This window comes from Phyllobates terribilis, unplaced genomic scaffold (assembly GCF_046119375.1).
Source record: "Phyllobates terribilis strain yellow unplaced genomic scaffold, ASM4611937v1 Scaffold_35__1_contigs__length_13245226, whole genome shotgun sequence".
Lineage (NCBI taxonomy): Eukaryota > Metazoa > Chordata > Amphibia > Anura > Dendrobatidae > Phyllobates > Phyllobates terribilis.
This window is the reverse complement of record NW_027362795.1, coordinates 11,632,558-11,657,578: the sequence shown is the minus strand read 5'-3', so window position 1 is coordinate 11,657,578 and position 25,021 is coordinate 11,632,558. Positions and strand designations below refer to the sequence as shown.

Here is a 25,021-nt window from a genome sequence, read left to right as displayed (position 1 = left end):
GCAGATGGCTATCTCTCCCGACTCCCCCATACACACAAATATTCCAGCTTTCCTGTGGTCTGTATGACTGACTGCATCTGTAGGGAGGCCCCCAAATACATTATATAGTCGACCAAAACCCCCAAAATCAGTGCTTTCATGCAACTTTAGTCTAATATTTAAGGGTGGCGTTAAAAGGTAACTTATTGGACGCTGCCTCTGTCCCGGCCTAATAGACTTTTGTACATTGCAGGCCCAGACACCATTATTAGGCATTTAAGTATTGTAGGAACTATACCATTGAGCACTTGGGGAAGAAGGGGCATTGGGCCAAACTCTGTCAAACCTTCTTAGATACCATGTTTGCTTTTTGCAGGAGCAAGTGGTTAAGCTGCCAGGGATTTTGTTGCAGCCGCACCTGTGTCATCCTTGCTGTGTACATCTATGTTCTGGTGCCCAAAAGAGTTCATATAAAAACAAAAACAAATGTTTAACGTGTTAAAAAATAATATGTGTCTTCTGCTTTTTGCATGTTTTTTCTTTTTACAAGAATTGTTGGTGACCATTTTCTTTTGAAACATTTTAATATCTGCTTTTTTTCTGGGGTTTTTCTTGTAATATAGGAAAGCCTAAGGCCAGAAATAAACCCCATAATACACTGTACACGTAGATTTTAATATCAAATAATTGCTGTCCGCGGTGTTTGTGCAATCAAAACAGCTTTTATAAAATCCTCAAACTTCTGTGTGTGAATCAGACATGAGCTGTAACTTGATAGAAGATTACAGTCCGGGGAAGACGGGGAACATTCATACAGACAGCCTGTGTTGATGTGTTTAGTGACGGTTTGTGGCTAAATATGTTTTTAGAGCCGTAGTAGAAGATGTTGCCTCATCATGTAGTTATTTCTCATGTCACGTGAAATTAATATCTCCTGCAGTACTGCTAATGCCAGTGTCGGAATATGAGACGAGAATTAGCGGTATGGAAGATGAGTCTATGAGAAACGTATTCAGCTGCAGACTCCGAGGAAGAAATTGCTTGTTGTCTGTGGCCTAAAATATAAAGGTTTTATTACTAGATGTAAAGAAAAAACTAAATACTGTAAAATCATAAATCTTATATGTTTCCCCTCATTATGTCCAATAGTTGTATTATACCAACAGGATTTTTATGATGTTCCATCGGCTCATCATCTCCTCATTCAGGTCTCTACAACACCGGATCCTCTCAGTGGAGATCTTCCATATAAGAAAATTTTCCTGATTTATCCATCAAAGATGGATATGGACAGGGACAAGATGGCGGCGAGGATATTACACCTCACCCTAGAGATCCTCTTCCGGCTTACTGGAGAGGTGAGAGATTCTGATGACATCACATTTAATCATTCTTATCTATGGGAATAACAGATGAACAGAACTGGAGAGGTGAGGACTCTGGAAATGTCTGTTGTGAGATTTATTAATGTGTCTTTCCTTAACCAGGATTACACAGTAGTGAAGAAGACCTCTAGTGAGTGCTGTCAGGACCCTGTGTCTGAGGGATGGGGAAAACCCCTGAGACTAATCACGGGGCCTCCACCTCACCCCTTGATACATGAGGACATCAATGACCAGAAGATCCTAGAACTCACCTACAAGATGATTGAGCTTCTGATTGAAGAGGTGACATTACTGGGAATGCTGGGACATTATACAGTAACGCTATGAAGGGATTGTGGAGATGACGGTATCATTGTATGTGTCAGGTTCCTATACGGTGTCAGGATGTCGCCGTCTATTTCTCCATGGAGGAGTGGGAGTATTTACAAGGACACAAAGATCTGTACAGGGACGTCATGATGAAGATTCCCCAGCCCCTCACATCACCAGGTAATAGACAGGACTAAATACACGCAGCTTACAATTATCCGTATGAAAATAATTCAGTCCCTGTATGTGTTTCCTCCAGATCGATCCAGTAAGAGGACAACACCAGAGAGATGTCCCCGTCCTCTTCTTCCACAGGCCTGTAAACAAGAAGATCCCAATGTTCCTCAGGATCATCAGGTAGATGGAGAGAAGGTGTCATGAGATCTCCCCTACAATGTGTAGACGGCTGTAAAGGTCTTGTGTTCAGTCTTGTTTTATCCACAAATATTTATATTTGTGTAATGAGAACAGTGGAGATGACGGGATTAGAGCTGATCATAGATGTGACTTCTCCATCTTACTTCTATATTATTTGTTCCAGAGTGAAGATCAGACCCATATTAATACTACAGAAACATATGTGATGGGTGATGAGCGGTGTAAAGAGGAGATTCCTACATATGACTACCCAGGTGAGTAGTGACCACTAAATGCTGACAAGTCACAGATTCTTCTCAGTCACCGGCTGTGGCTGCTTTATCGGTGGTGTAGTCCGGCCGTATCACAATCGTGGATCACCATTTTGCCGCTCGACCACAACATTCTCCTCTGTCCGAAAATGTTCAAATTACTTTGTGAAATTGTGAAAGACCTTTTCTATAGAACTTACAACCTGGAAGATCCACCTACTCCCTAGGATTAGAAGACGCTGACCGTTACCTGCCCATATCTGTAAACTACAAAGCCAAATGACAGCGTACGTAGAATGTGCTGACAAGTTAGAAAATCACTTGAAGAAAAATATTATGATGGGCCTGTAAGAGAAAGCGGAGGGTAATGATGGTGTTGGCTTCCTAGAACCCTGATATCTTATTGGATGAATCTACCTTCTCTCCCTTCTGTGCTGCTGAATGTGCTCATATGGTCCTTACAAGACACTGTACAATAACAGCAGAGTTTCCCTTTATCTTGACTTTTCAATTTCTTTTCAACCAACTAACTTCAAACAGGATTGCGATAAGCTACACTAAAAACATTACACCTGTGCCATGATATATCTCTAAGCTGTGCGTGGCTGATGGCTGTAATATACATTTATTCCCGCCTGCAGGAGATGTGTTGGCTCCAGCCCTGGTTTCATGGATTCACTCCACGTCATAAATTCCATTATGTTTTCAATCCTAAGGAATTCAGATTACTACACAATCTCTCCTGAAACAGGGAGCACTAATACTTTCTATACTCTGCTGGTCAGAATTCATAGTAGCTCCAATGCTCCAGCATAAATGAGTGCAACTCCGGTTTAGTGTTGGATTTCTCCCTTCATACATACGTTGTTGTTGGGGATGTTACATGTTTTTATATTTTTTTTTTTTTTTTTTACCAGTTCATTCAGTATGATAGCTTCATTGTAGTGGGATCGGCCTTCCTCACTTATGTGACTCTGTAACTCCCTGGTAGCCTTTCAAAAAGATCTCCATTGCCTCTTCCAAATGCCCAAGCTCTAAATTTAAGACACCTCATCTCTGCACTATTATAAAAAGTTCTCTTTGAATGCCTAATATTTCTTCTTGAAACTCATCTGCCAGAAAATATTGTCCCTTAAGATAGTTTAGATTGCCAAGAGCCACCGAGCCCCATACTCTAATTACTCCCATCACCAGCGCCGCCTGCAGAATGAATAAGGCGGCTCCTGGTGACAGAAGCCGATTCACAGGATCAGATCCCAGAGGAGATGGGACAAACCATTTGCAGAAGCCCTAATATGACAAAATGTCAGAAAACCAGAGCAGTAGAAATCCCCATAAAGTGACTTCATTTTGGAAATTACAACTCTCAGTGAATTAATCTATAGGAGTATTGATTATTTTGACTACACAGGCATTTTCCGAAAATTAGCCCTGGATGTTGGAGAGTAAAAATTGCATATTGGCCATTTTATTACCCAACACATAGTGCTCAGATTGTGCTCCAGGAGACACAAACACCTTAAATTAAGTGGGTTCTTCTCACTATAGTAATGCCAAATACATGGATGATAAATGTGGTTTGGGCACACTGCAAGGCTGAGAAGTGAGGGTGAGATTTGACTTCGGAAAAGAAGATATTGCTGGATTGGTTTATGGAAGCCATGTTGATTCTCAAGTGCCTTTGAGCCACTAATAAAGTGGAAACCTCTGTTTTTCCACTGACAGATGATGGACCTGAGTGGGGGGCTTGTTTTTTGTAGGATGAGTAGAAGTTTTTATTGGTATCATTTTTGCCTACATAACATTTTTTGATGGCTTCTTATTCCATATTTTGGAGGCAGAATGAACAGTTGGACACCACGCTCTACTGGTTCATCCTATGAGGTTTTCTATTAGACTGTGAACTGTCATTCTGTCAATAACTTCCCATTTCTACAGACATTTTAAGTACAATTAACACAAGAATCCCATAGAAAAATAAATAAAGATTGCATACCACTTCTAAATCAATCTAAACAAACACATCCCTGGGCTACATGCTAGTCCAGGAAAATGAAGAAATATATGCTCAAGTTTAAAAATCAATTTTATTAGACGCAAATCTAAAAAATAGAGGAATATTTAAAATATTTTAAATATTTCTCTATTTTTTAGATTTGTGTCTAATAAAATTGATTTTTAAACTTGAGCATATATTTCTTCATTTTCCTGGACTAGCATGTAGCCCAGGGATGTGTTTGTTTAGACATTTTAAGTAGAAATGTTCAAAAACATAAATTTCAAGGACATTTTATTCAAAATTAATAATTGTTTTTTTTTTTCTTGGCAGATGATTGTACCAGGAGATCAGAGGGACAGGAGATTTTTAAATTGGATGATCTTGAGATCCCACATGATACAATTGAAGTGAATGCCATTACTCCAGATATACCATCATCCCTTCACAGCAAACATCAATCATCTGATCCTATGAAACAGGTCCTATCTTCTGATTCATTGCCAACTACTAAGGAAAATGAAAATAAAATAAGCATTAAAAAACGAACTGCTCCTAAAGCAAAGAAATCATTTTTATGTTCAGAAAATGGAAATAGTTTTACCCTCGAAAAGTCTATTCTTAAACCTCAAAAAATACACAAAGCGGACAATATATTTTTTTGTTCCAATTGTGGAAAATATTTTAACCAGAAATCAGTTTTTGTTGATCACCAGAGAACCCACACAGAGGAGAAGCCTTTTTCATGTTCAGAATGTGGGAAATATTTTAATCGGAAAGACCATCTTGATAACCACCAGAGAACCCACACAGGGGAGAAGCCCTTTTCCTGTTCAGAATGTGGGAAATGTTTTAACCGGAAAGAGCATCTTGATAACCACCAGAGAACCCACACAGGCGAGAAGCCCTTTTCCTGTTCAGAATGTGGGAAATGTTTTAACCGGAAAGAGCATCTTGATAACCACCAGAGAACCCACACAGGCGAGAAGCCCTTTTCATGTTCAGAATGTGGGAAATGTTTTAACCTTAAATCAGCTTTGGTTACGCACCAGAGAACCCACACGGGGGAGAAGCCCTTTTCATGTTCAGAATGTGGGAAATGTTTTACCCATAAATCGGATTTGGTTAAGCACCAGAGAACCCACACAGGGGAGAAGCCTTTTTCATGTTCAGATTGTGGGAAATGTTTTAACCAGAAATCCAATTTGATTAGGCACCAGAGAACCCACACAGGGTAGAAGCCTTTTTTCTAATCTTATTTTTAATCCAATACATTTTTATTGAGATTTATTCATTAGTTGTTTTTTTTGTTTTTTTATAAAACAAGAAACCAGTGCATACAATAATAAAATAACATACCATAGGGATCACATACATGCATCTCTCCTATATATCCTTTCAGCTTGCCCATTACCATCTGATAACTTGCAGTTACTATATCCTACAATTAACATTCCACAGTCTTGAAATCTCTTATATAACCATAATATTGTAATAAACATCATAATCCTCTACACAATATAGGTGTGCTATATTACCCATACCACATGTTAAGGAATTCCAATACACATTACAATGAAACATTAGACCTCGCCAATACTGCCCTTCTCCCATAAGTCATTGTCTCTCCAACAATAACCCCCTTGATGGCATTCCAGGTGTATCCAACCATAAGCCCCATGTTTTCTTAAATGTATTCACGGAGTTTAGCTTTTTACATACCCCTTTTTCTAATCTGATAATATTATTTATCCTATTTTTGAGTTCACTAATTTCTGGAGATAAGGGGTTAATCCATTTGGATGCAATATGTTTCCTAGCTTGAAATAAAATATGTGAAATCCCTATTGAAATTGGGTCAAATTCCATATCATCCTCTAATATACCTAATAGGCATTTTTTGGGGTCTGGTTGAATATCTATTTTATATACCCTCTTTATAATAGACAGAACGCCTTTCCAGTATTTACCTAACTCCCGGCATTCCCATAGCGGATGTAATAGGCCCGCAGCATCCATGTTACATCTTGGACATTCAGCAGCAGTCCGGTATCCTATGTTACATAGGAATCTAGGCATCTTATATTTCCTATGTATTAATATGATCTGGGAAAATCTCTGTGCCTCATTTAAAGATAATTGGGGTACCAGGTCTAATACCTCTCTCCATTGATCCTCAGAAATTGGACCTATATCTCCATCCATTTTTGTCTAGCTGGAGAAGGAAATTTTGTTAAATAATTATCAAGGAGGACTCAATAAAATATCAGAAATACGACCCTTAGTATTTCCCTTCTCTAATACCAACTTAACAAAAGTATTATTTTCTACCCAAAAGGGCGTCCATCTTGATTGTGCATTAAATGAATGCCGAGACTGTAGAGATTTATAGAATTGTTTATTTGTCAACCCAAATCCCCCCTTTAATTGATCAAAGGACTTAAGTATCCCTTCAGACAATGTTTTATATCATATATATTCCTTTATCCACCCAACTCCAAAATCCCTCTAATTTACAGAACTCAGCATATTTATTATTAAACCATATAGGTGTAGATTCATTGCAGTCTCCTATTTCCATTATATCTTTACCCCTATCCCAGACCTTGTAGAGTAGAGCAAGTGTAGGGTATATTGATTTCTTGTGTGCGAGGTCATTCAGTTCCACTATATGAATAGGAATATTCCACGGTGTTCCTGAGGTAATTAACCGCTTAATACTATTTGGGTTTGCAGCGCTTTGCCACCCACCCAAATGTTGCAATTGCGCTGCCATATAATACAGTGGGGCAAGAAAGTCTTTAGTCAGCCACCAATTGTGCAAGTTCTCCCACTTAAAAAGATGAGAGAGTCCTGTAATTGACATCATAGGTAGACCTCAGCTATGAGAGACAAAATGAGAAAACAAATCCTGAAAATCACATTGTCTGATTTGGAAAGAATTTTTTTTCAAATTTTGGTGGAAAATAAGTATTTGGTCAATTGCAAAAGTTCATCTCAATACTTTATTATATATCCTTTGTTGGCAATGACAGAGGTCAAACGTTTTCTGTAAGTCTTCACAAGGTTGGCACACACTGTTACTGGTATGTTGGCCCATTCCTCCATGCAGATCTCCTCTAGAGCAGTGATGTTTTGGGGCTGTCGCTGGGCAACACGGACTTTCAACTCCCTCCAAAGGTTTTCTATAGGGTTTAGATCTGGAGACTGGCTAGGCCACTCCAGGACCTTGAAATGCTTCTTACGAAGCCACTCCTTTGTTGCCCTGGCAGTGTGCTTGTCATGCTGAAAGACCCAGCCATGTTTCATCTTCAATGCCTTTGCTGATGGAAGGAGGTTTGCACTCAAAATCTCACGATACATGAGCCCATTCATTCTTTCATGTACACGGATTAGTCGTCCTGGTCCCTTGGCAGAGACACAGCCCCAAAGCATGATGTTGCCACCCCCATGCTTCACTGTAGGTATGGTGTTCTTTGGATGCAACTCAGCATTCTTTCTCCTCCAAACATGACAAGTTGTGTTTCTACCAAACAGTTCTACTTTGGTTTCATCTGACCATATGACATTCTCCCAATACTCTTCTGGATCATCCAAATGCTCTTTAGCAAACTTCAGATGGGCCCAGACATGTAATGGCTTAAGCAGAGGGACACGTCTGGCACTGCAGGATCTGAGTCCCTGGTGGCATAGTGTGTTACTGATGGTAGTCTGTGTAACGTTGGTCCCAGCTCTCTGCAGGTCATTCACTAGGTCCCCCTGTGAGGTTCTGGGATTTTTGCTCACCGTTCCTGAGATCATTTTGACCCAACGGGGTGAAATCTTGTGTGGAGCCCCAGATCGAGGGAGATTATCAGTGGTCTTGTATGTCTTCCATTTTCTAATTAATGCTCCCACAGTTGATTTCGTCACACCAAGCTGCTTGCCTATTGCAGATTCAGTCTTCCCAGCTTGGTGCAGGGCTATAATTTTGTTTCTGGTGTCCTTCGACAGCTCTTTGGTCTTCACCATAGTGGAGTTTGGAGTGTGACTGTTTGAGGTTGCGGACAAGTGTTTTTTATACTGATAACAAGTTGAAACAGGTGCCAGTACTACAGGTAATGAGTGGAGGACAGAGGAGCCCCTTAAAGAAGAAGTTACAGGTCTGTGAGAGCCAGAAATCTTGCTTGTTTGTAACTGACCAAATACTTATCTTCCACCAAAATTTGAAAAAACATTCTTTCTAAATCAGACAATGTGATTTTCAGGATTTCTTTTCTCATTTTGTCTCTCATAGTTGAGGTCTACCTATGATGTCAATTAGAGGCCTCTCTCATCTTTTTAAGTGGGAAAACTTGCACGATTGGTGGCTGACTAAATACTTTTTTTCCCCACTGTATATTAGTGCATTAGGAATCGCCAAAACACCAGATTCCTTGTCACTTTGTAGTTATTCAAATTTTATCCTCGCCGATTTCTTTTTCCATATAAGAGAACGAAACTTGCTATGAATTTTTTTAAAATAGGAATTATGGATCCAAATAGGGGCATTATGCAGAATGTATAAGAGTTGGGGCATCAATATCATTTTTAATAAGTTCCCTCTTCCTACAGCCAATAATGGTAATCTCTACCACACATCTATTTTCTTTTTATACTTTTCCAGAAGAAGATATAGAATCAGTACAATGTAATCCGGAGATCTTATTGTTATATTTATACCCGGTATTAGAATTTCTCAACCGTTTGTATTCGTGTATGTTCTAATATGCTGGAATCAGGGATATCCTCAAATGGTAGAATAATCGACTTATCCCAATTAATGGACAGGCCTGACCATTCACCAAACTCTCCAATAATGTTCAGAATAGGATCAATAGACTTCTGTATATCACCTACTGTACATATATAACTGTTTGTGTATTATACAATCACTGTATTTTACGTAGTGTGGGCACCCACTTCTGCAGTGCCACCATGTAACCAATTGCTGGTGAAATAAAGGTTTTTGACCAAACTCATGTTTGGTGTTTCTGCTTTGGGTTTCTGATTATTCCCAAATGGTCTGCCATTCATATCCTAGCATAGATATGTCACCATCTTATTGGTACTAGACAATTGTCTGTTACGTAGATACTTTCCTTTGGTTTGATATATATTATTTGCTTCGTTCAATTTTTATTTTTGTTGTGTTAACCCCTTTACCCCCTAACGTGATTTGCACGTTAATGACCAGGCCAATTTTTACAATTCTGACCACTGTCACTTTATGATGTAATAACTTTGGAACGCTTCAAAGGATCTCACTGATTCGGAGATTATTTTTTGTGACATATTGTACTTCATGATAGTGTTAAAATTTCTTCGATGTGACTTGTGTTACTTTGTGAAAAAATCAGAAATTTGGCGAAATTTGAATTTTCATACCCTTAAATCAGAGATTTATGTCACCCAAAATAGTTAATAAATAACATTTCCCACATGTCTACTTTACATCAGCAAAATTTTTGAACCAAAATTTAAGGGTTAAAATTTGACCAGCGAGTTCTCATTTTTCCAACATAATTTAAAAAACCCTTTTTTTAGGGACCACATCACATTTGAAGTGACTTTGAGGAGCCATTATGACAGAAAATACCCAGAAGTGACACCTTTCAGGTGCTTCACAGGAAGTTTTGGAATGTGGAAGAAAACCATGAACATTTAACTTTTTTTCACAAAAAATGTTACTTTAGAAACAATTTTTTTTTATTTTTGAAAAGGTAACAGGAAAAAATGGACCATAAAATTTGTAGTGCAATTTCTCCTGAGCACACCAATACCCCATATGTGGGGAAAAACCTCTGTTTGGGCATATGGCCGGGCTCGGAAGGGAAGGAGCGCCATTTGACTTTTTGAATGTAAAATTTGTTTGAATAATTAGTGGATGCCATGTCACGTTCTGGGAGCCCCTGCTGTGCCTAAACAGTGAAACTCCCCATAAGTGACACCATTTTACAAACTAGACCCCTTAGGGAACTTATCTGGATGTGTGATGAGCACCTTGAACCCCCAGGTGCTTCGCAGAAGTTTATAACATTGAGCCATAAAAATAAAATTTTCACATTTTTCCCACAAAAATGTTTTTCAGCCCCCAATTTGACATTTTCGTAAAGGTAACAGGATAAAATGCACAATACCATTTGTTGTGCAATTTCTCCTGAGTAAGGCGATACTCCATATGTGGGGCAAAACCACGGATTGAGCGCATGGCAGGGTTCGGAAGGGAAAGAGCACCATTTGACTTTCTGAATGTAAAATTTGCTTGTATAATTAGCTGATGCAATGTCGTGTTTGGGAAGTCACTAATGTGCCTAAACAGTGGAAACTGCCAAATTTTGGAAACTAGACCCCTGAAGGATCTTATCTAGATGTGTGGTAATCACCCTGAACCCCTTGGTGCTTCACAGACGAGCCGTGAAAATAAACAAAACTTTTTCCACAAAAATGATCTTTTAGCCCCAAATTTTTTATTTTCACAAGGGTAAGAGGAGAAAATGGACAGCAAAAACTGTTATGCAATTTCTTCTGAGTACGCCGATACCCCAAATGTGGGGAAAAAACACTGTTTGGATGCACGGCAGGTTCAGAAAGGGAGGAGCACTGTGTGGCTTTATGAACGCAAAATTGGCTGGAATCGAGAGCGGACGCCATGTCGCGTTTGGAGAGCTCCATTTTGGAAACTAGACCCCTCAAGGATTTTATCAAGGGGTATAGTGAACATTTTGAACCCAGACGTACGACACAGAATTTTGATAACATTAGGTCATCATATTGAATAAGTTGTCATTAGTTTTGAGCGCAAGTGCTTGCTACTAGAGTTTGCATCGGGTACTCGGGTATGCACCAAGTATCGTGGGTGCTCGAGTGACATGACATGAGTCCTCGCCCCGCATGTTTCATGGTTGTTAAACACCCAAAAAAAACATGCGGAGCTTGCTCGTGTATGGTAGGCAATCCCCATGTGTTTTTTTATTTGCTGTATAACAGCCGTGAAACATGCGGGGCGGAGACTTGAGTATGTAACCCGAGTACCCACGATACTCGGAGCATACCCAAGCACCCGATGCAAACTCAAGTAGCAAGCTCTTGCGCTCAACACTAGTCGCCATATCCTCCTCACTTTTTTTTTTCCTTTGGAAAAAATCCCAACCCTAGCACAACCCTAACCTTAAAACAACCCTAATCCTAACCGTAATCCTAACCCCAATCCTAACACAACCCTAACCCTACCCCGAGGGATCCATTCACTATAAAGAGGCAGCAGAGTTACTCTGGACTCTATCTGGCCTCTGTTTAGCCGTGTCCTTTTTTTCAGAGCTTCACAAAACTGTGGCTAACGGCACTTTTATGCAAATCTAATTAAAAGACAGACACCGTGGGATCACAGGCCAGACTGCGTCCACAGTGCCTCCATCTGACTCATTACAGGGAGTCTTCCGCCGGGGGTTCCGTCTGATTTTGATAGCTAGAATTTTTCCATATTTCGACCGACAAAGTCATATAAAGGTTTGTTTTTTGCAGGACAACTTGACGTTTTTATTGGTGCCATTTTCGGGCACATGACATTGTTTGATCGCTTTCTATTTCAATTTTTGGGAGGCAGAATAAACAAAAACCAACAGTTCAGGAATAGCTTTTTTTATGCTGTTCCGCATGTAGGGTGACACCACTGAATTTAAATTCTTGGTGATATTGGACGTTTTTTGATACAGTGGTGGTCAAAAGTATTGGCACCCCTGCAATTCTGTTAGATAATACTCAGTTTCATCCTGAAAATGATTGCAATCACAAATTCTTTGGTTTTATTCTCTTCATTTAATTTGTCTTCAATGAAAAAACACAAAAAGAATTGTCCTAAAGCCAAATTGGATATAATTCCACACCAAACCTAAAAAAGGGGGTGGAAAAAAGTATTGGCACTGTTTGAAAAATAATGTGATGCTTCTCTAATTTGTGTAATTAACAGCACCTGTAACTTACCTGTGGCACCTAACAGATGTTGGCAATAACTAAATCACACTTGCAGCCAGTTAACATGGATTAAAGTTGACTCAACCTCTGTCCTGTGTCCTTGTGTGTACCACATTGAGCATGGAGAAAAGAAAGAAGACCAAAAAACTGTCTGAGAACTTGAGAAACCAAATTGTGAGGAATCATGAGCAATCTCAAGGCTACAAGTCCATCTCCAAAGACCTGAATGTTCCTGTGTCTTCCGTGCGCAGTGTCATCAAGAAGTTTAAAGCCCATGGCACTGTGGCTAACCTCCCTAGATGTGGACGGAAAAGAAAAATTGACGAGAGATTTCAACGCAAGATTGTGCGGATGGTGGATAAAGAACCTCGACTAACATCCAAACAAGTTCAAGCTGCCCTGCAGTCCAAGGGTACAACAGTGTCAACCCGTACTATCCGTCGGCGTCCGAATGAAAAGGGACTGTATGGTAGGATACCCAGGAAGACCCCACTTCTTACCCCGAGGCATAAAAAAGCCAGGCTGGAGTTTACCAAAACTTACCTGAGAAAGCCTAAAACGTTTTGGAAGAATGTTCTCTGGTCAGATGAGACAAAAGTCGAGCTTTTTGGGAAAAAGCATCAACATAGAGTGTACAGGAAAAAAAAAGAGGCATTCAAAGAAAAGAACACGATCCCTACAGTCAAACATGGCGGAGGTTCCCTGATGTTTTGGGGTTGCTTTGCTGCCTCTGGCACTGGACTGCTTGACCGTGTGCATGGCATTATGAAGTCTGAAGACTACCAACAAATTTTGCAGCATAATGTAGGGCCCAGTGTGAGAAAGCTGGGTCTCCCTCAGAGGTCATGGGTCTTCCAGCAGGACAATGACCCAAAACACACTTCCAAAAGCACTATAAAATGGTTTGAGAGAAAGCTCGGGAGACTTCTAAGGTGGCCAGCAATGAGTCCAGACCTGAATCCCATAGAACACCTGTGGAGAGATCTCAAAATGGCAGTTTGGAGAAGGCACCCTTCAAATATCAGGGACCTGGAGCAGTTTGCCAAAGAAGAATGGTCTACAATTCCAGCAGAGCATTGTAAGAAACTCATTGATGGTTACCGGAAGCGGTATTTTGGCTAAAGGTTGTGCAACCAAGTATTAGGCTGAGGGTGCCAATACTTTTGTCTGGCCCATTTTTGGAGTTTTGTGTGAAATGATCAATGATTTGATTTTTGCTTCATTCTCCTTTGTGTTTTTTCCTTGCAAGCAAATTAAATGAAGATAATAATACCATAGAATTTGTGATTGCAATCATTTTCAGGAAGAAACGGAGTATTATCTGACAGAATTGCAGGGGTGGCAATACTTTTGGCCTCCACTGTATGTGGTGGCGGCTCTGCAGGTGGAGGTATGTGGAGATTCCCCATTACTCTCTATCAGGATGTTCCTCTTCCTTCTATATCACCTCCATACTCCACAGCGCTGTACACACATTATTATCACCGTTGAGCTTGAGGAAGTGAGAGTAGAAGGAGGAGGATATGGCTGATGGACACTCCGGGACTCTGGGCAGCAGAGAGGTGACGTCTGAGCCAGAGAGGTAGATCTGGGTGTCATCAGCGTACAGATGGTGCTGGAAGCCATGGGGATTTGAGCTGTCCCAGGCCAAGGGTATAGATGGAGAAGAGTAGGGGTCCTAGGACAGAGCCTTGGGGGATGCCATCAGAGAGGTGGTGGGATGAGGAGGTAGTGTGGGAGTGGAGACGCTGAATGTGCGGCTGGAAAGGTATGAGGAGATCCAGGATGGGGCGAGGTCTTTGACGCCAAAGGAAGAGAGGATCTGTAGTAGGAGGCAGTGGTCAACTGTGTCGAAGGCAGAGGACAAGTCTAGAAGGAGGAGTATAGAGAACTCCGTTAGCTTTAGCTGTAAGTAGGTCATTAGTAATTTTGGTCAGGGCAGTTTCAGTGGAATGGTGGGGGCGGAAGCCAGATTGTAGGCTGTAGAAGAGCAAGTTAGATGAGAGATGGGGAGAAAGTTTAGCGTGAACATGTTGTTGAAGGAGTTTGGAAGCGAATGGGAGCAACGATATGGGGTGATAGCCTGACATAGCAGTCAGGTTGAGGGATGGCTTTTTGAGGACAGGCGTGATTGTGGCATGTTTGAAAGCAGAAGGGAAGGTACCAGAGGTTAGAGATAGGTTGAAGAGGTGGGTTAGGGCCGGGATAAGTGGGGTAGTGAGGTTGGGGAGGAGGTGGGATGGGATGGGGTCGAGTGCATAAGTGGTGAGGTGTGATTTGGAGAGGAGGTAAGTTCTCCTTCAGTGATGTTGGAGAGGGAGGTAATAGGGGAAGGGAATTGGTCTGGTACACAAAGGGGTTGTGGTGGTGGGAAAATAAAGACTTGCCTTGATTGGTAGATCTGTTTTTTTGAAGTGTGTGGCGAAGTCCTCAGCATGATGTGGCCATCTCTTCATTATTCCTGTCTGAGGTTCATTACAACTTTGAACACCACAATGTGCCCTGGACCAACAGCAGAGAGTAGTATCATAGAAGAGGTTTCCCCTTTCAGTGTTCTGTACACAATCTACGAGCCTGTGTAACAAATACTATAATTAGCATTACTCACCTTTCCCCTGCTCCAGTACCGGCTCTCTGCTGCTGCTCGGGTCTTCTTTATAGGTTGCAGTGGTGATGTCATGTCTTTAGCGTGTGTGACAACCGCAGCCAATCTCTGAGCTCAACGGTTCATACTGAATAAATTGGCATCAGTTCCGAGATCAGTGGTTGATTGCAGCGGTCTAATGCGCTACAGTATGATGTCACCAGGGCTGAAAATTTAGTATCTAACAATTTTTTCGTGTCGCCATTTTCTGAGACCTGTAACTATTATTATTATTTATTATTATAGCGCTATTTTTTCCATGGCGCTTTACATGTGATAGGGATATACATAGCAAAAACATTTACATAATCTTAAAACGAGTCAGTGACTGGTACAGGAGGAGCGAGGACCCTGCCCGCGAGGGCTCACAGTCTACAAGGGATGGGTGAGGATACAGTAGGTGGGGGTAGAGGAGGTCATGCAGTAATGTGGTGGAATGGTGGTTACTGCAGGTTGTAGGCTTGTCGGAAGAGGTAGGTCTTCAGGTTTCTTTTGAAGGCTTCCATGGTAGGCGAGAGTCTGATGTGTTAGGGTACAGAGTTCCAGAGTAGGGGGGATGCACGGGAGAAATCTTGTATGTGATTGTGGGAAGACGAGATAAGAGGGGAGTAGAGAAGGAGATCTTGTGAGGATCGGAGGTTGCGTGCAGGTAAGTACCGGGAGACTAGGTCACAGATGTATGGAGGAGACAGGTTGTGGATGGCTTTGTATGCCATGGTTAGGGTTTTGAACTTTAGTCTCTGAGCAATGGGGAGCCAGTGAAGGGATTGACAGAGGGGGGAGGCTGGGGAATAGTGGGGGGACAGGTGGATTAGTCGAGCAGCAGAGTTTAGGATAGATTGGAGGGGCACAAGAGTGTTGGAAGGGAGGCCACAGAGCACGAGGTTTCAGTAGTCGAGGCTGGAGATGATGAGGGCATGCACTAGTGTTTTTGCAGAGTCTTTGCTGAGGAATGCACGGATCCGGGAGATATTTTTGAGTTGGAGTCGGCAGGAAGTGGAAAGGGCTTGGATATGTGGTTTGAAGGAGAGATCAGAGTCCATGGTTACCCCAAGGCAGCGAGCTTGTGGGACTGGGGAGAGTGAACAGCCATTTACGTTGATGGATAGGTCAGATGGGGGATATGAATGAGAGGGTCGAAAGATGATGAACTCTGTTTTATCCATGTTGAGTTTTAGAAATCTGGCAGAGAAGAAGGATGAAATAGCGGACAGACATTGTGGGATTTTGGTTAGTGGGGAGGAGATATCGGGTCCAGAGAGGTAGATCTGTGTGTCATCAGCATAGAGGTGATACTGAAAGCCGTGAGACTCTATGAGCTGTCCCAGGCCAAAGGTGTAGATGGAGAAGAGCATAGGTCCTAGAACTGAACCTTGGGGGACACTGACAGATAGGGGGCGAGATGAGGAGGTGGTGCGTGAGTGGGAGACGCTGAATGTCCTGTCTGTTAAGTATGAGGAGATTCAAGATAGGGCCCAGTCCGTGATGCCAAGAGATGAGAGAATCTGTAGTAAGAGGGAATGGTCCACTGTGTCAAAGGCAGATGACAGGTCCAGAAGGAGGAGGACGGAGTAGTGTCGCTTGGATTTGGCGTTTAGTAGGTCGTTGGTGACTTTGGTCAGGGCAGTTTCAGTCGAGTGATGCGGTCGGAAGCCAGATTGCAGGCGGTCGAAGAGGGAACAGGAGGAGGGGTGGGAGGACAGTTCAAAGTGGACATGTTGTTCTAATAGTTTTGAGGCAAAGGGGAGAAGTGATATGGGGCGGTAGCTAGTCAGAGAGGATGGGTCAAGGGGGGCTTTTTGAGGATGGGTGTGATTGCGGCATGTTTGAAACATGAGGGGAAGACACCGGTTGTTAGTGACAGGTTGAAGAGGTGGGTTAGGGTTGGGATGAAGACTGTGGTAAGGTTAGGGATGAGATGGGATGGGATTGGGTCAAGTTCGCAGGTGGTGAGGTGTGATTTGGAGAGTAAAGAGGAAACTTGACCTTCTGTAATGGTGGAAAAGTGGTGTTTGGAGGAGGAAGGTTGAGTAGATATGAGGAGGGGTTGTGCGGACTTTAGGCAAAAGCTTTGTCTGATGGTGTCAATCTTCTGCTTGAAGAATGAGGCAAAGTCTTCGGCTGAGATGAGAGAAGAGGGAGGAGGTGCTGGGAACGAAGGAGAAAATTGAAAGTGTTAAATAGCTGTTTAGGGTTGTGAGAAAGGGAGGATATGAGAGATGAGAAGTAGGTTTGTTTTGCTGTAGTGAGTGCGGACTTGAAAATAGTGAGGGATTGTTTGAATGCAATGAAGTGCTCGATGGAGTGAGACCTTTTCCATTTCCGCTCCGCAACCCTGGAGGCCCGTCGCAGTTCTTTAGTAAGTTTGGTGTGCCAGGGTTGCCTGTTGATTGTGCGAGATTTGGTTTGTGTGAGAGGAGCGATCGAGTCGAGAGCTGCAGCTATTGTGGTGTTATATTAAGCGGCAGCAACATCTGCATTGTGTAAGGAATTTATGTCTGTAAGAGGGAGGAGGGATTCAGAGAGTGAGTGTAGGTCAAGGTGTTTGTGGAGTGGGGATTGTGCATCTGGAGAGGAGAGGGTAGAGAATGTGAGGAGGTTATGGTCAGAGAGAGGGAGGGGTGAGTTAGAGAGGTTAGATAGGGAACAGAGGCGGGTGAAGATGAGGTCCAGTGTGTGGCCATCTTTATGAGTACCTGCCGAAGACCATTGAGCAAGGCCGAAGGAGGAAGTGAGGGATAGGAACTTAGAGACAGATGAGTGGGAAGTGTCAATGGGGATGTTGAAGTCACCCATTATGATAGTGGGGATGTCAATGGAAAGGAAGTGAAGCAGCCAGGTGGTGAAGTGGTCTAAGAAAGTGGTGGCTAGCCCTGGGGGTCGGTAAATGATGGCCAGTTGGAGGTCAGAGGGGGAATAGATGCGCACACAGTGCACCTCAAAATAGGGGAGTGTAACGGAGGGTGGCAGTGATATTTGGGTGAAAGCGCAGGTATCTGACAGGAGAAAACCTATGCCTCCGCCATTTGCCGTTGGGGCGGGGGGTGTGGGAAAGGTGGAATCCGCCATATGAAAGTGCAGCTGGGGAGGCTGTGTCAGAGGGGGTGAGCCATGTTTCGGTGATGGCGAGGAAGGAAAGTTTGTTAGTAATGAAAAGGTCATGGATGTAGGAAAGTTTGTTGCTGATGGAGCGAGTGTTCCATAGAGCTCCTGTTAGTGCAACTGAGGAAGTGGGGATTAGAACTATTTTCATTCTTCCATCGATGGCCCGGTTTCAATGATTATTTCTTGTTTTCTTCGTTTTTGTTGATACAATTTTGGAGGAAATATGACATTTTAATAGCTTTTTATTACATTTTTATGTGGAATTGTGGTGATCAAAAACATTATTCCTAGTGTTTCAATTTATATCACATGGGAAAAAATATTTCAAAATTTGTATTAGTTCAGGCAGTTACGTGCATGGCAATACCGAATAATTTTTTCATTGTATTACCTTTTGCTATTTACTTTGGGGGGGGGGGTGATATAAACATTTATTGCTTGTGTGTTTTTTAATATTTTGTCTTTTTCATATATATATTTTTCATTACTCTTCTTAGGTGTCCTGCCCATTTTTCCCCAATTATACATAGTGCTATAACCATATATAGTGCCCTATAAAGTAATAGCCCCCCCTCTCATTGCCATATACAGTAATGATCCTCATCTTTGTTACCCCCATAGTTTTAGTGCCCCACAGCGACACCACTAATAGTGTTGTTCTTCTCATTTGCTGTAATCTACAGGATATGGTTGTAATCATTTATTTTTTGTAACACCAGAAATTAACTCCTGAGCGTGCACTGCACGCTGCTAGGTGCCACTATGCCAGTGTTTCTTTTTGTATTACCATAAAAAAACAGTGCACCCCTAATACACACTGAAATAACTGAGAGATTTAAATTTGCTTATAACATATCATAATCACAATGGAGATGAGCTTAAGAATCTTGCCCAACTATTTTCACTTTTTGGCTTTGTCAGGGGTGAGATGTGGAATCCACGTTCTATGGATTGAAGGATGATTCCTGAGCATTGCACCCCTAGCTTATAGCAGGTGAGAATAAAAAATAGTTTTCTTGATCACTGAAACATACACTGTGTGAGCAATTATTAGGCAAGTGAATATTTTGACCATATCATCATTTCTATGCAAATTTTACAAATGCAAGTTATATAAAAGTTTGTTATTGGATGAAGTACTGTATTTTTCGGACTATAAGACGCACTTTTTTCCTCCAAAATTTTGCAGGAAAGTGGGGGGTGCGTCTTATAGTCCGATATACATAAATACTGTGGCTGTGGGTGGTGGGGGATGCGGGGGAAGCGACAGTGACAGTGGTGAAGTAGCGGGGCACAGGAGGCAGCAGCCGCCTGCTGCAGCCTACACTGTGCCCGCTACTAAAGAAAATGAATATTCACTGCTCCCCATGCCCACACCCATGCCTGCAGCGCGGCTCCTGGTCCCCCTCATGGCTCATCCCTGTATGTATGGCCTCCCCTCATGCCTCATCCCTGTATACATGGCCCCCCTCATGCCTCAACCCTGTATGCATGGCCCCCTCATCCTTGTATGCATGGCCCCCTTCATCCCTGTATGTATGGCCCCCTCTGTGGGGAGTTATCACAGAAGCTTCAAAAGTCTACAGCGTTGCAAAAGAAATAAACAGAATAACATTAACTGCAAAAGATTTCAGAAGACTCAAACATGAAGCGACCAGGAAGATATTATCCTCCAGTGCTGTCGTATTCCAGAATTGCAGCCTCCTTGGAGGCCCAGAAGAACTAGGTGTTCAGTGCTCAGATACAAGGCCGAGGCTGAATATCAACCACCTCTGAACAAAACACAAGTGCAAACATCAAGACTTAACCAAAAGATATCCGAAGACAGATTTTTTTTAAAGGTTTCATGGACTGATGAGAGTGACTCTTGACAGACCAGATGGATGGGCTCATGGCTAGATCATTAATGGGCACAGACCTAGACTTCAACTCAGACGTCAGCGAGATGGAGTTGGGCAATACTATGGGCTGGTATTACTACATATGAGCTAGTTGGACCTTTTTGAGTTGAATATGGACTCGAAAATCAAATCCCAAACCTACTGCCAGTTTTTAGTTGACACTTTCTTCAAACAGAGGTACAGAAAAAATCTACATCTTTAAAAAAAACAAAACAGGATTGTTCTGCGGGAGAATGCTCAATCGCAGCATCGAAGTCTTTTGCTCAGTACCCAGAAAGGCCTTAAAGATGAAAGACTAATGACATGACTTTTTCCTCACTGGACCTAAACCTTCCTGAGAACTTTCGAGCTTTTCTTAAACTCGAGATTTATGGTGATGGAGAACTGTCCCCTCTGTGATCAGGGACTGTGCCTGGTGCTGCCCACAAAGATGATCGTCAGAAGATTAAGAAACTAATGGACTCCATGGATGGATGGCTTATCACTGGTATTGAGAAGAATGTGGGCTATATTGGTCACTGATAAATTTTTAGTAAATGTCAGAAATGTATTTCATAGAATCATAGAATGGTAGAGTTGGAGGGGACCTCCTGGGTCATCTGGTCCAACCCCCTGCTCAAAGCAGGATTCACTAAATCATCTCAGACAGATATCTGTCCAGCCTCTGTTTGAAGACGTCCATTGAAGGGGAACTCACCACCTCTCGTGGCAGCCTGTTCCACTCATTGATCACCCTAACTGTCAAAAAGTTTTTTCTAATATTTAATCTGTGTCTCCTCCCATTCAGTTTCATCCCATTGCTTCTAGTCTTTCCTTGTGCAAATGAGAATAAAGATGATCCTTCTACAATGTGACAGCCCTTGAGATATTTGTAGACAGCTATTAAGTCTCCTCTCAGTCTTCTTTTTTGTAAGCTAAACATTCCCAAATCCTGTAACCGTTCCTCATAGGACATGGTTTGCAGACACGTCACCATTCTGGTCGCTCTTCTCTGAACTTGCTCCAGTTTGTCTATGTCTTTTTTAAAATGTGGTGCCCAAAGCTGTACACAGTATTCCAGATGAGGTCTGACCAAAGAGGAGTAAAGACCGATAATGACTTCACGTGATCTAGACTGTATGCTTCTGTTAATACATCCCAGAATTGTATTTGCCTTTTTTGCTGCTGCATCACACTGTTGGCTCATATTCAGTCTATGATCTATTAGTATACCTAAGTCTTTTTCACATGTACTGTTGCTTAGCTCTATTCCTCCCATTTTGTATATGCTTTTTTCATTTTTATTGCCCAGATGTAGTACTTTGCATTTTTCCCTGTTAAAAACCATTGTTAGTTACTGCCCACTGCTCCAGTTTATTTAGGTCTTTTTGAATCCTCTCTCTCTCTCTTCTCTAGTATTAGCTATCCCTCCTAGCTTTGTATCATCAGCATATTTAATCACTTTACCCTCAATTCCTTCATCTAAATCATTGATAAAGATGTTGAACAATACAGGTCCCAGGACAGAGCCCTGTGGTACCCCACTTGAGACATTCATCCAACTGGATGTGAAGCCATTTATGACCACTCTTTGAGTCCGATCACTAAGCCAGTTATGAATCCACCTAACAGTTGCCTTGTCCATTCCATACTTGGTAATTTTTTCAATAAGGATGGTGTGATATACTTTGTCAAATGCTTTGCTGAAGTCAAGACATACTATATCTACAGCATTTTCCTCATCCACCCAGTCAGTGATTCTGTCATAGAAGGAAATTAAGTTAGTCTGACATGACTTGTTAGTTACAAACCCATGCTGACTCTGGTTAATCACGTCATTCTTATCCAGGTACTTACAGTACATACATATTGTTTAATAATTTGTTCAAAGATCTTTCCTGGTATAGAAGTCAGACTCACCGGCCTATAGTTCCCTGGGTCCACCTTCTTCCCCTTTTTGAAGATAGGAACAACATTTGCTCTTCTCCAGTCTTCTGGGACTTCTTCTGTTCTCCAAGAATTTTCAAAGATTATGGAGAGTGGTTCTAAAATTTCTTCTACGATCTCCTTCAGTATTCTGGGGTGTAATTCATCTGGACTGGACCTGGAGACTTGAACTCATTTATGTTAGCTAAATATTCCCTCACAATCTTTATGTTCACAGATGACCTGGATTCTTCTATTCCTTTAATAGGACAGTGAAGATCAGTTGATGTTACATTTTCTTTCTGAGAGAAAACTTATACAAAATAGGAATTAAAAAGTTTGGCCTTCTCAACATCCTTTCTTACCATTTCACCATTTTCATCCTGTAAAAATCCTATAGCATCTTTGACTTTTCTTTTACTTTTGACATACCCCCAAAATCCTTTTTTATTGCTTTTGACATCTCTTGCAAGCCTTAATTCATTGTCAGCTTTAGCTAACCTGATACATGCCCTACAGGTTCTGCAGACTGCATTATAATCTTCTTTAGATATGCCTCCCTCTTTCCATTTGATAAACATTTCTTCCTTTCTTTTTAGCATGTGTTTAAGTTCTGTGTTCATCCATCCTGGTTTCCTTAAATGCTTCCCATTCTTCCTACTTTTCAGGATTGTTAACGATTGTGCTTTGAGACTCTCATTTTTAAAAATTTCCCATCCTTCCTGGACATTTTTGTCCTTAAGGACATCCAGCCATTGGATCCCTCCTATTCTCTTTCTGAGTCGCTTAAAATCTGCCTTTCTGAAATCTAACCTTGAAGTTTGAGTCTTCACATGTCTTCTTCCTCTAGTTATCCAAAATTCTAGAATAGCATGATCGCTGCTTCCTGGAGTCCCAGCCACTTTTACCTCCTCAACCATTTCCTCCCTGTTTATAAGGATTAGATCCAAAGTAGCAGATCTCCTTGTTTTCTCCCCTACCTTTTGGAAGATAAAGTTGTCAGCAAGAGAGGATAAGAATTAGCTTGACCTGTTAGTTTTACTTGAGAGAGATTCCCAACAAATGTCTGGATAGTTGAAATCTCCCATGACCAGTACGTCATATTTTTTGGAGAACTTAGTCATTTGATACATAAAGAGTTCATCCATAACGGCCAGAATTGGATTGTGTCCCTCCAGCTAAACTGAATCGTCTCCGCGATCGGTCTAGTAAGTTTTTTCTGTTAATCCCTTTTATTTTGTGTAATTGTATATGTTGTATCGTCTTGTCCCCCTTTGTAGAATGTTTGTATATTTTTTCATAAACACTGCCTCCCTTTTGGATTAAATATAAAATGTAATAGTCCTGTTTCTTTTGCTCTGTAATAGTTCCTCCCCCGAAGCCATATACACTACCAGAAAGCAGGTGTCCAATCAGACCTGTATTGAATATTTAAAACTGATTGGTGGTGGCAGCGAATAATCTTAATTGGATTATCGTGAAGCTGGCAGTGACCATACGGGGGCATATACACATATTCCATGCACTGGAATTCGTAGGTGTGTACACCATACGCTCACTGCTCGCTTGCCGATAGTTACGTAATGAGTAATCAGGATCGTGCGTGTGCATAATCCCTGACAAATTGGGGGCAGCGGTGGGATATTGTATGATCTTGCCGGTGTCGTCCCTGACAACTTCATGGCAGTGGTGGGATATTACAGAACATCAGTGGCTGGATTGAGCAATCATTCCTGTCACTGAACACTTGCACGGTTCTTGCGAGAATTCTGTGCATAGTTTTAAGGAATCAGACTCAGTGTTTTAATATATTTTATCTGGGACATTACTGTACATGCAGCAGTTGCAACCCCCCCCCTTCTCTTGTTTTTCTGTCCTATCTTTTGTTTGGCAATGATGGTTATGCGTGGAGAGCCCTGATATCACCAGCAGTCAAAGGACACTATCACTGCCCTCTGCGAGCTGGGACAGATTGACCTCACGGGCAAAACCAAGGCCCAAATGATTGCTGAACTGTTGCAAGGTGCCACAGAGCCAGTCCGACAGCAGAACCCTGTTGATGGGGCGGCCAACCAAGGCCTAGACGGGGCTGTTACATGGGTCCCACCTGTGATTGACAGTCATACCCGAAGCCAGGGTAGTGTGCACCCCCACCTGCAGATGGCCTGGGAGCAGCTCGCGGCAGACGATTGTGATGGATGACTGCAGTTGATCATGAAATTCTGAGAGGCTGAGAGAGCTGAGTGACAGGCCCAAGCTGACCGAGAGGCTGCTGAGTGACAGGCCCAAGCTCACCGAGAGGCTGCTGAGCGACAGGCCCAAGCTGACGGAGAGGCTGCTAAGCGACACGCCCAAGACGAGCGTCTGTCCTCACTGAAGCTAGCCTGGATTCAGAAGGAGCCATCCCCCATACATAGCCATGAGTGCAACAGTGCCAACAGCTTTAAACCCCATCTCGAGCATATTCCTGTAATGGAAAAGAAGAGGGTCTTGGACATATTTCTGCTGAGATTTGAAAAAGCCTGCAGACAGTACCAGCTGCTCGAGGACCAGTGGACCAGATATAACTCCAGGACTCAGAGGAAAAGCTCTGGAAGTGTTTGCTTCTCTCCCTCGAGCCCACGATGGAGACTATGAGGCCATCAAGCAGGCCCTGATTAAAAAGTACCAGCTGACTCCGGAGGCATACCGGAAAAAGTTCAGAGCCATATAGCGTGGACCACATGACAGCTACAGTGATGTGGGTCCAAGGACTGTCAGTCATCACTTTTGAGGACCTGAAAGATCTGATGGTGAAGGACCAGTTTCTTCATCTTTGCCCTGTGGAAGTGCGACAGTTTGTGCTGGACCAGGAGCCAAAGGAAGCCGCCAAAGCAGCCCAGATCGCATACACTAGAACATTCGTCTCTGCCTCAAGCTTCTGTGTTCTCTATGAGAGAGCTGCTCTAGCATTCGCTTATCTCCCTGTGAACAAAAGAATCAGCCCTCAGAAATCCAAAGTTTCGGATCCTTTTCTCTCATCTTATTCATAAGAATAGGAAAGCGCCCATACACATTAGACTGTTGGCAGATCCCATCGATTCGCCTAACTGTAGTCCAATGTGGATGGTGGCCTTTAGCGATAGGCCGCTTCTCATGGGCTAGGGCTTGTAACCCCAGGATATAACATGCCAGCT

At 42.3% G+C, this 25,021-nt stretch overlaps 1 protein-coding gene and 1 pseudogene across 1 annotated transcript; one reads left to right on the top strand and one right to left on the bottom strand.

Annotated features, from left to right (window-relative positions):
- Nucleotides 1–25,021, bottom strand: part of LOC141182657 (uncharacterized) — a 1,085,038-nt pseudogene that overhangs the window by 838,319 nt on the left and 221,698 nt on the right.
- Nucleotides 1,120–5,711, top strand: LOC141182653 (uncharacterized). Its single transcript, XM_073660817.1, has 2 exons — nt 1,120–1,409; nt 4,632–5,711. The coding sequence occupies exons 1-2, from the start codon at nt 1,379–1,381 to the stop codon at nt 5,534–5,536; spliced, it is 936 nt and encodes a 311-aa protein (XP_073516918.1). The 5' UTR covers nt 1,120–1,378; the 3' UTR covers nt 5,537–5,711.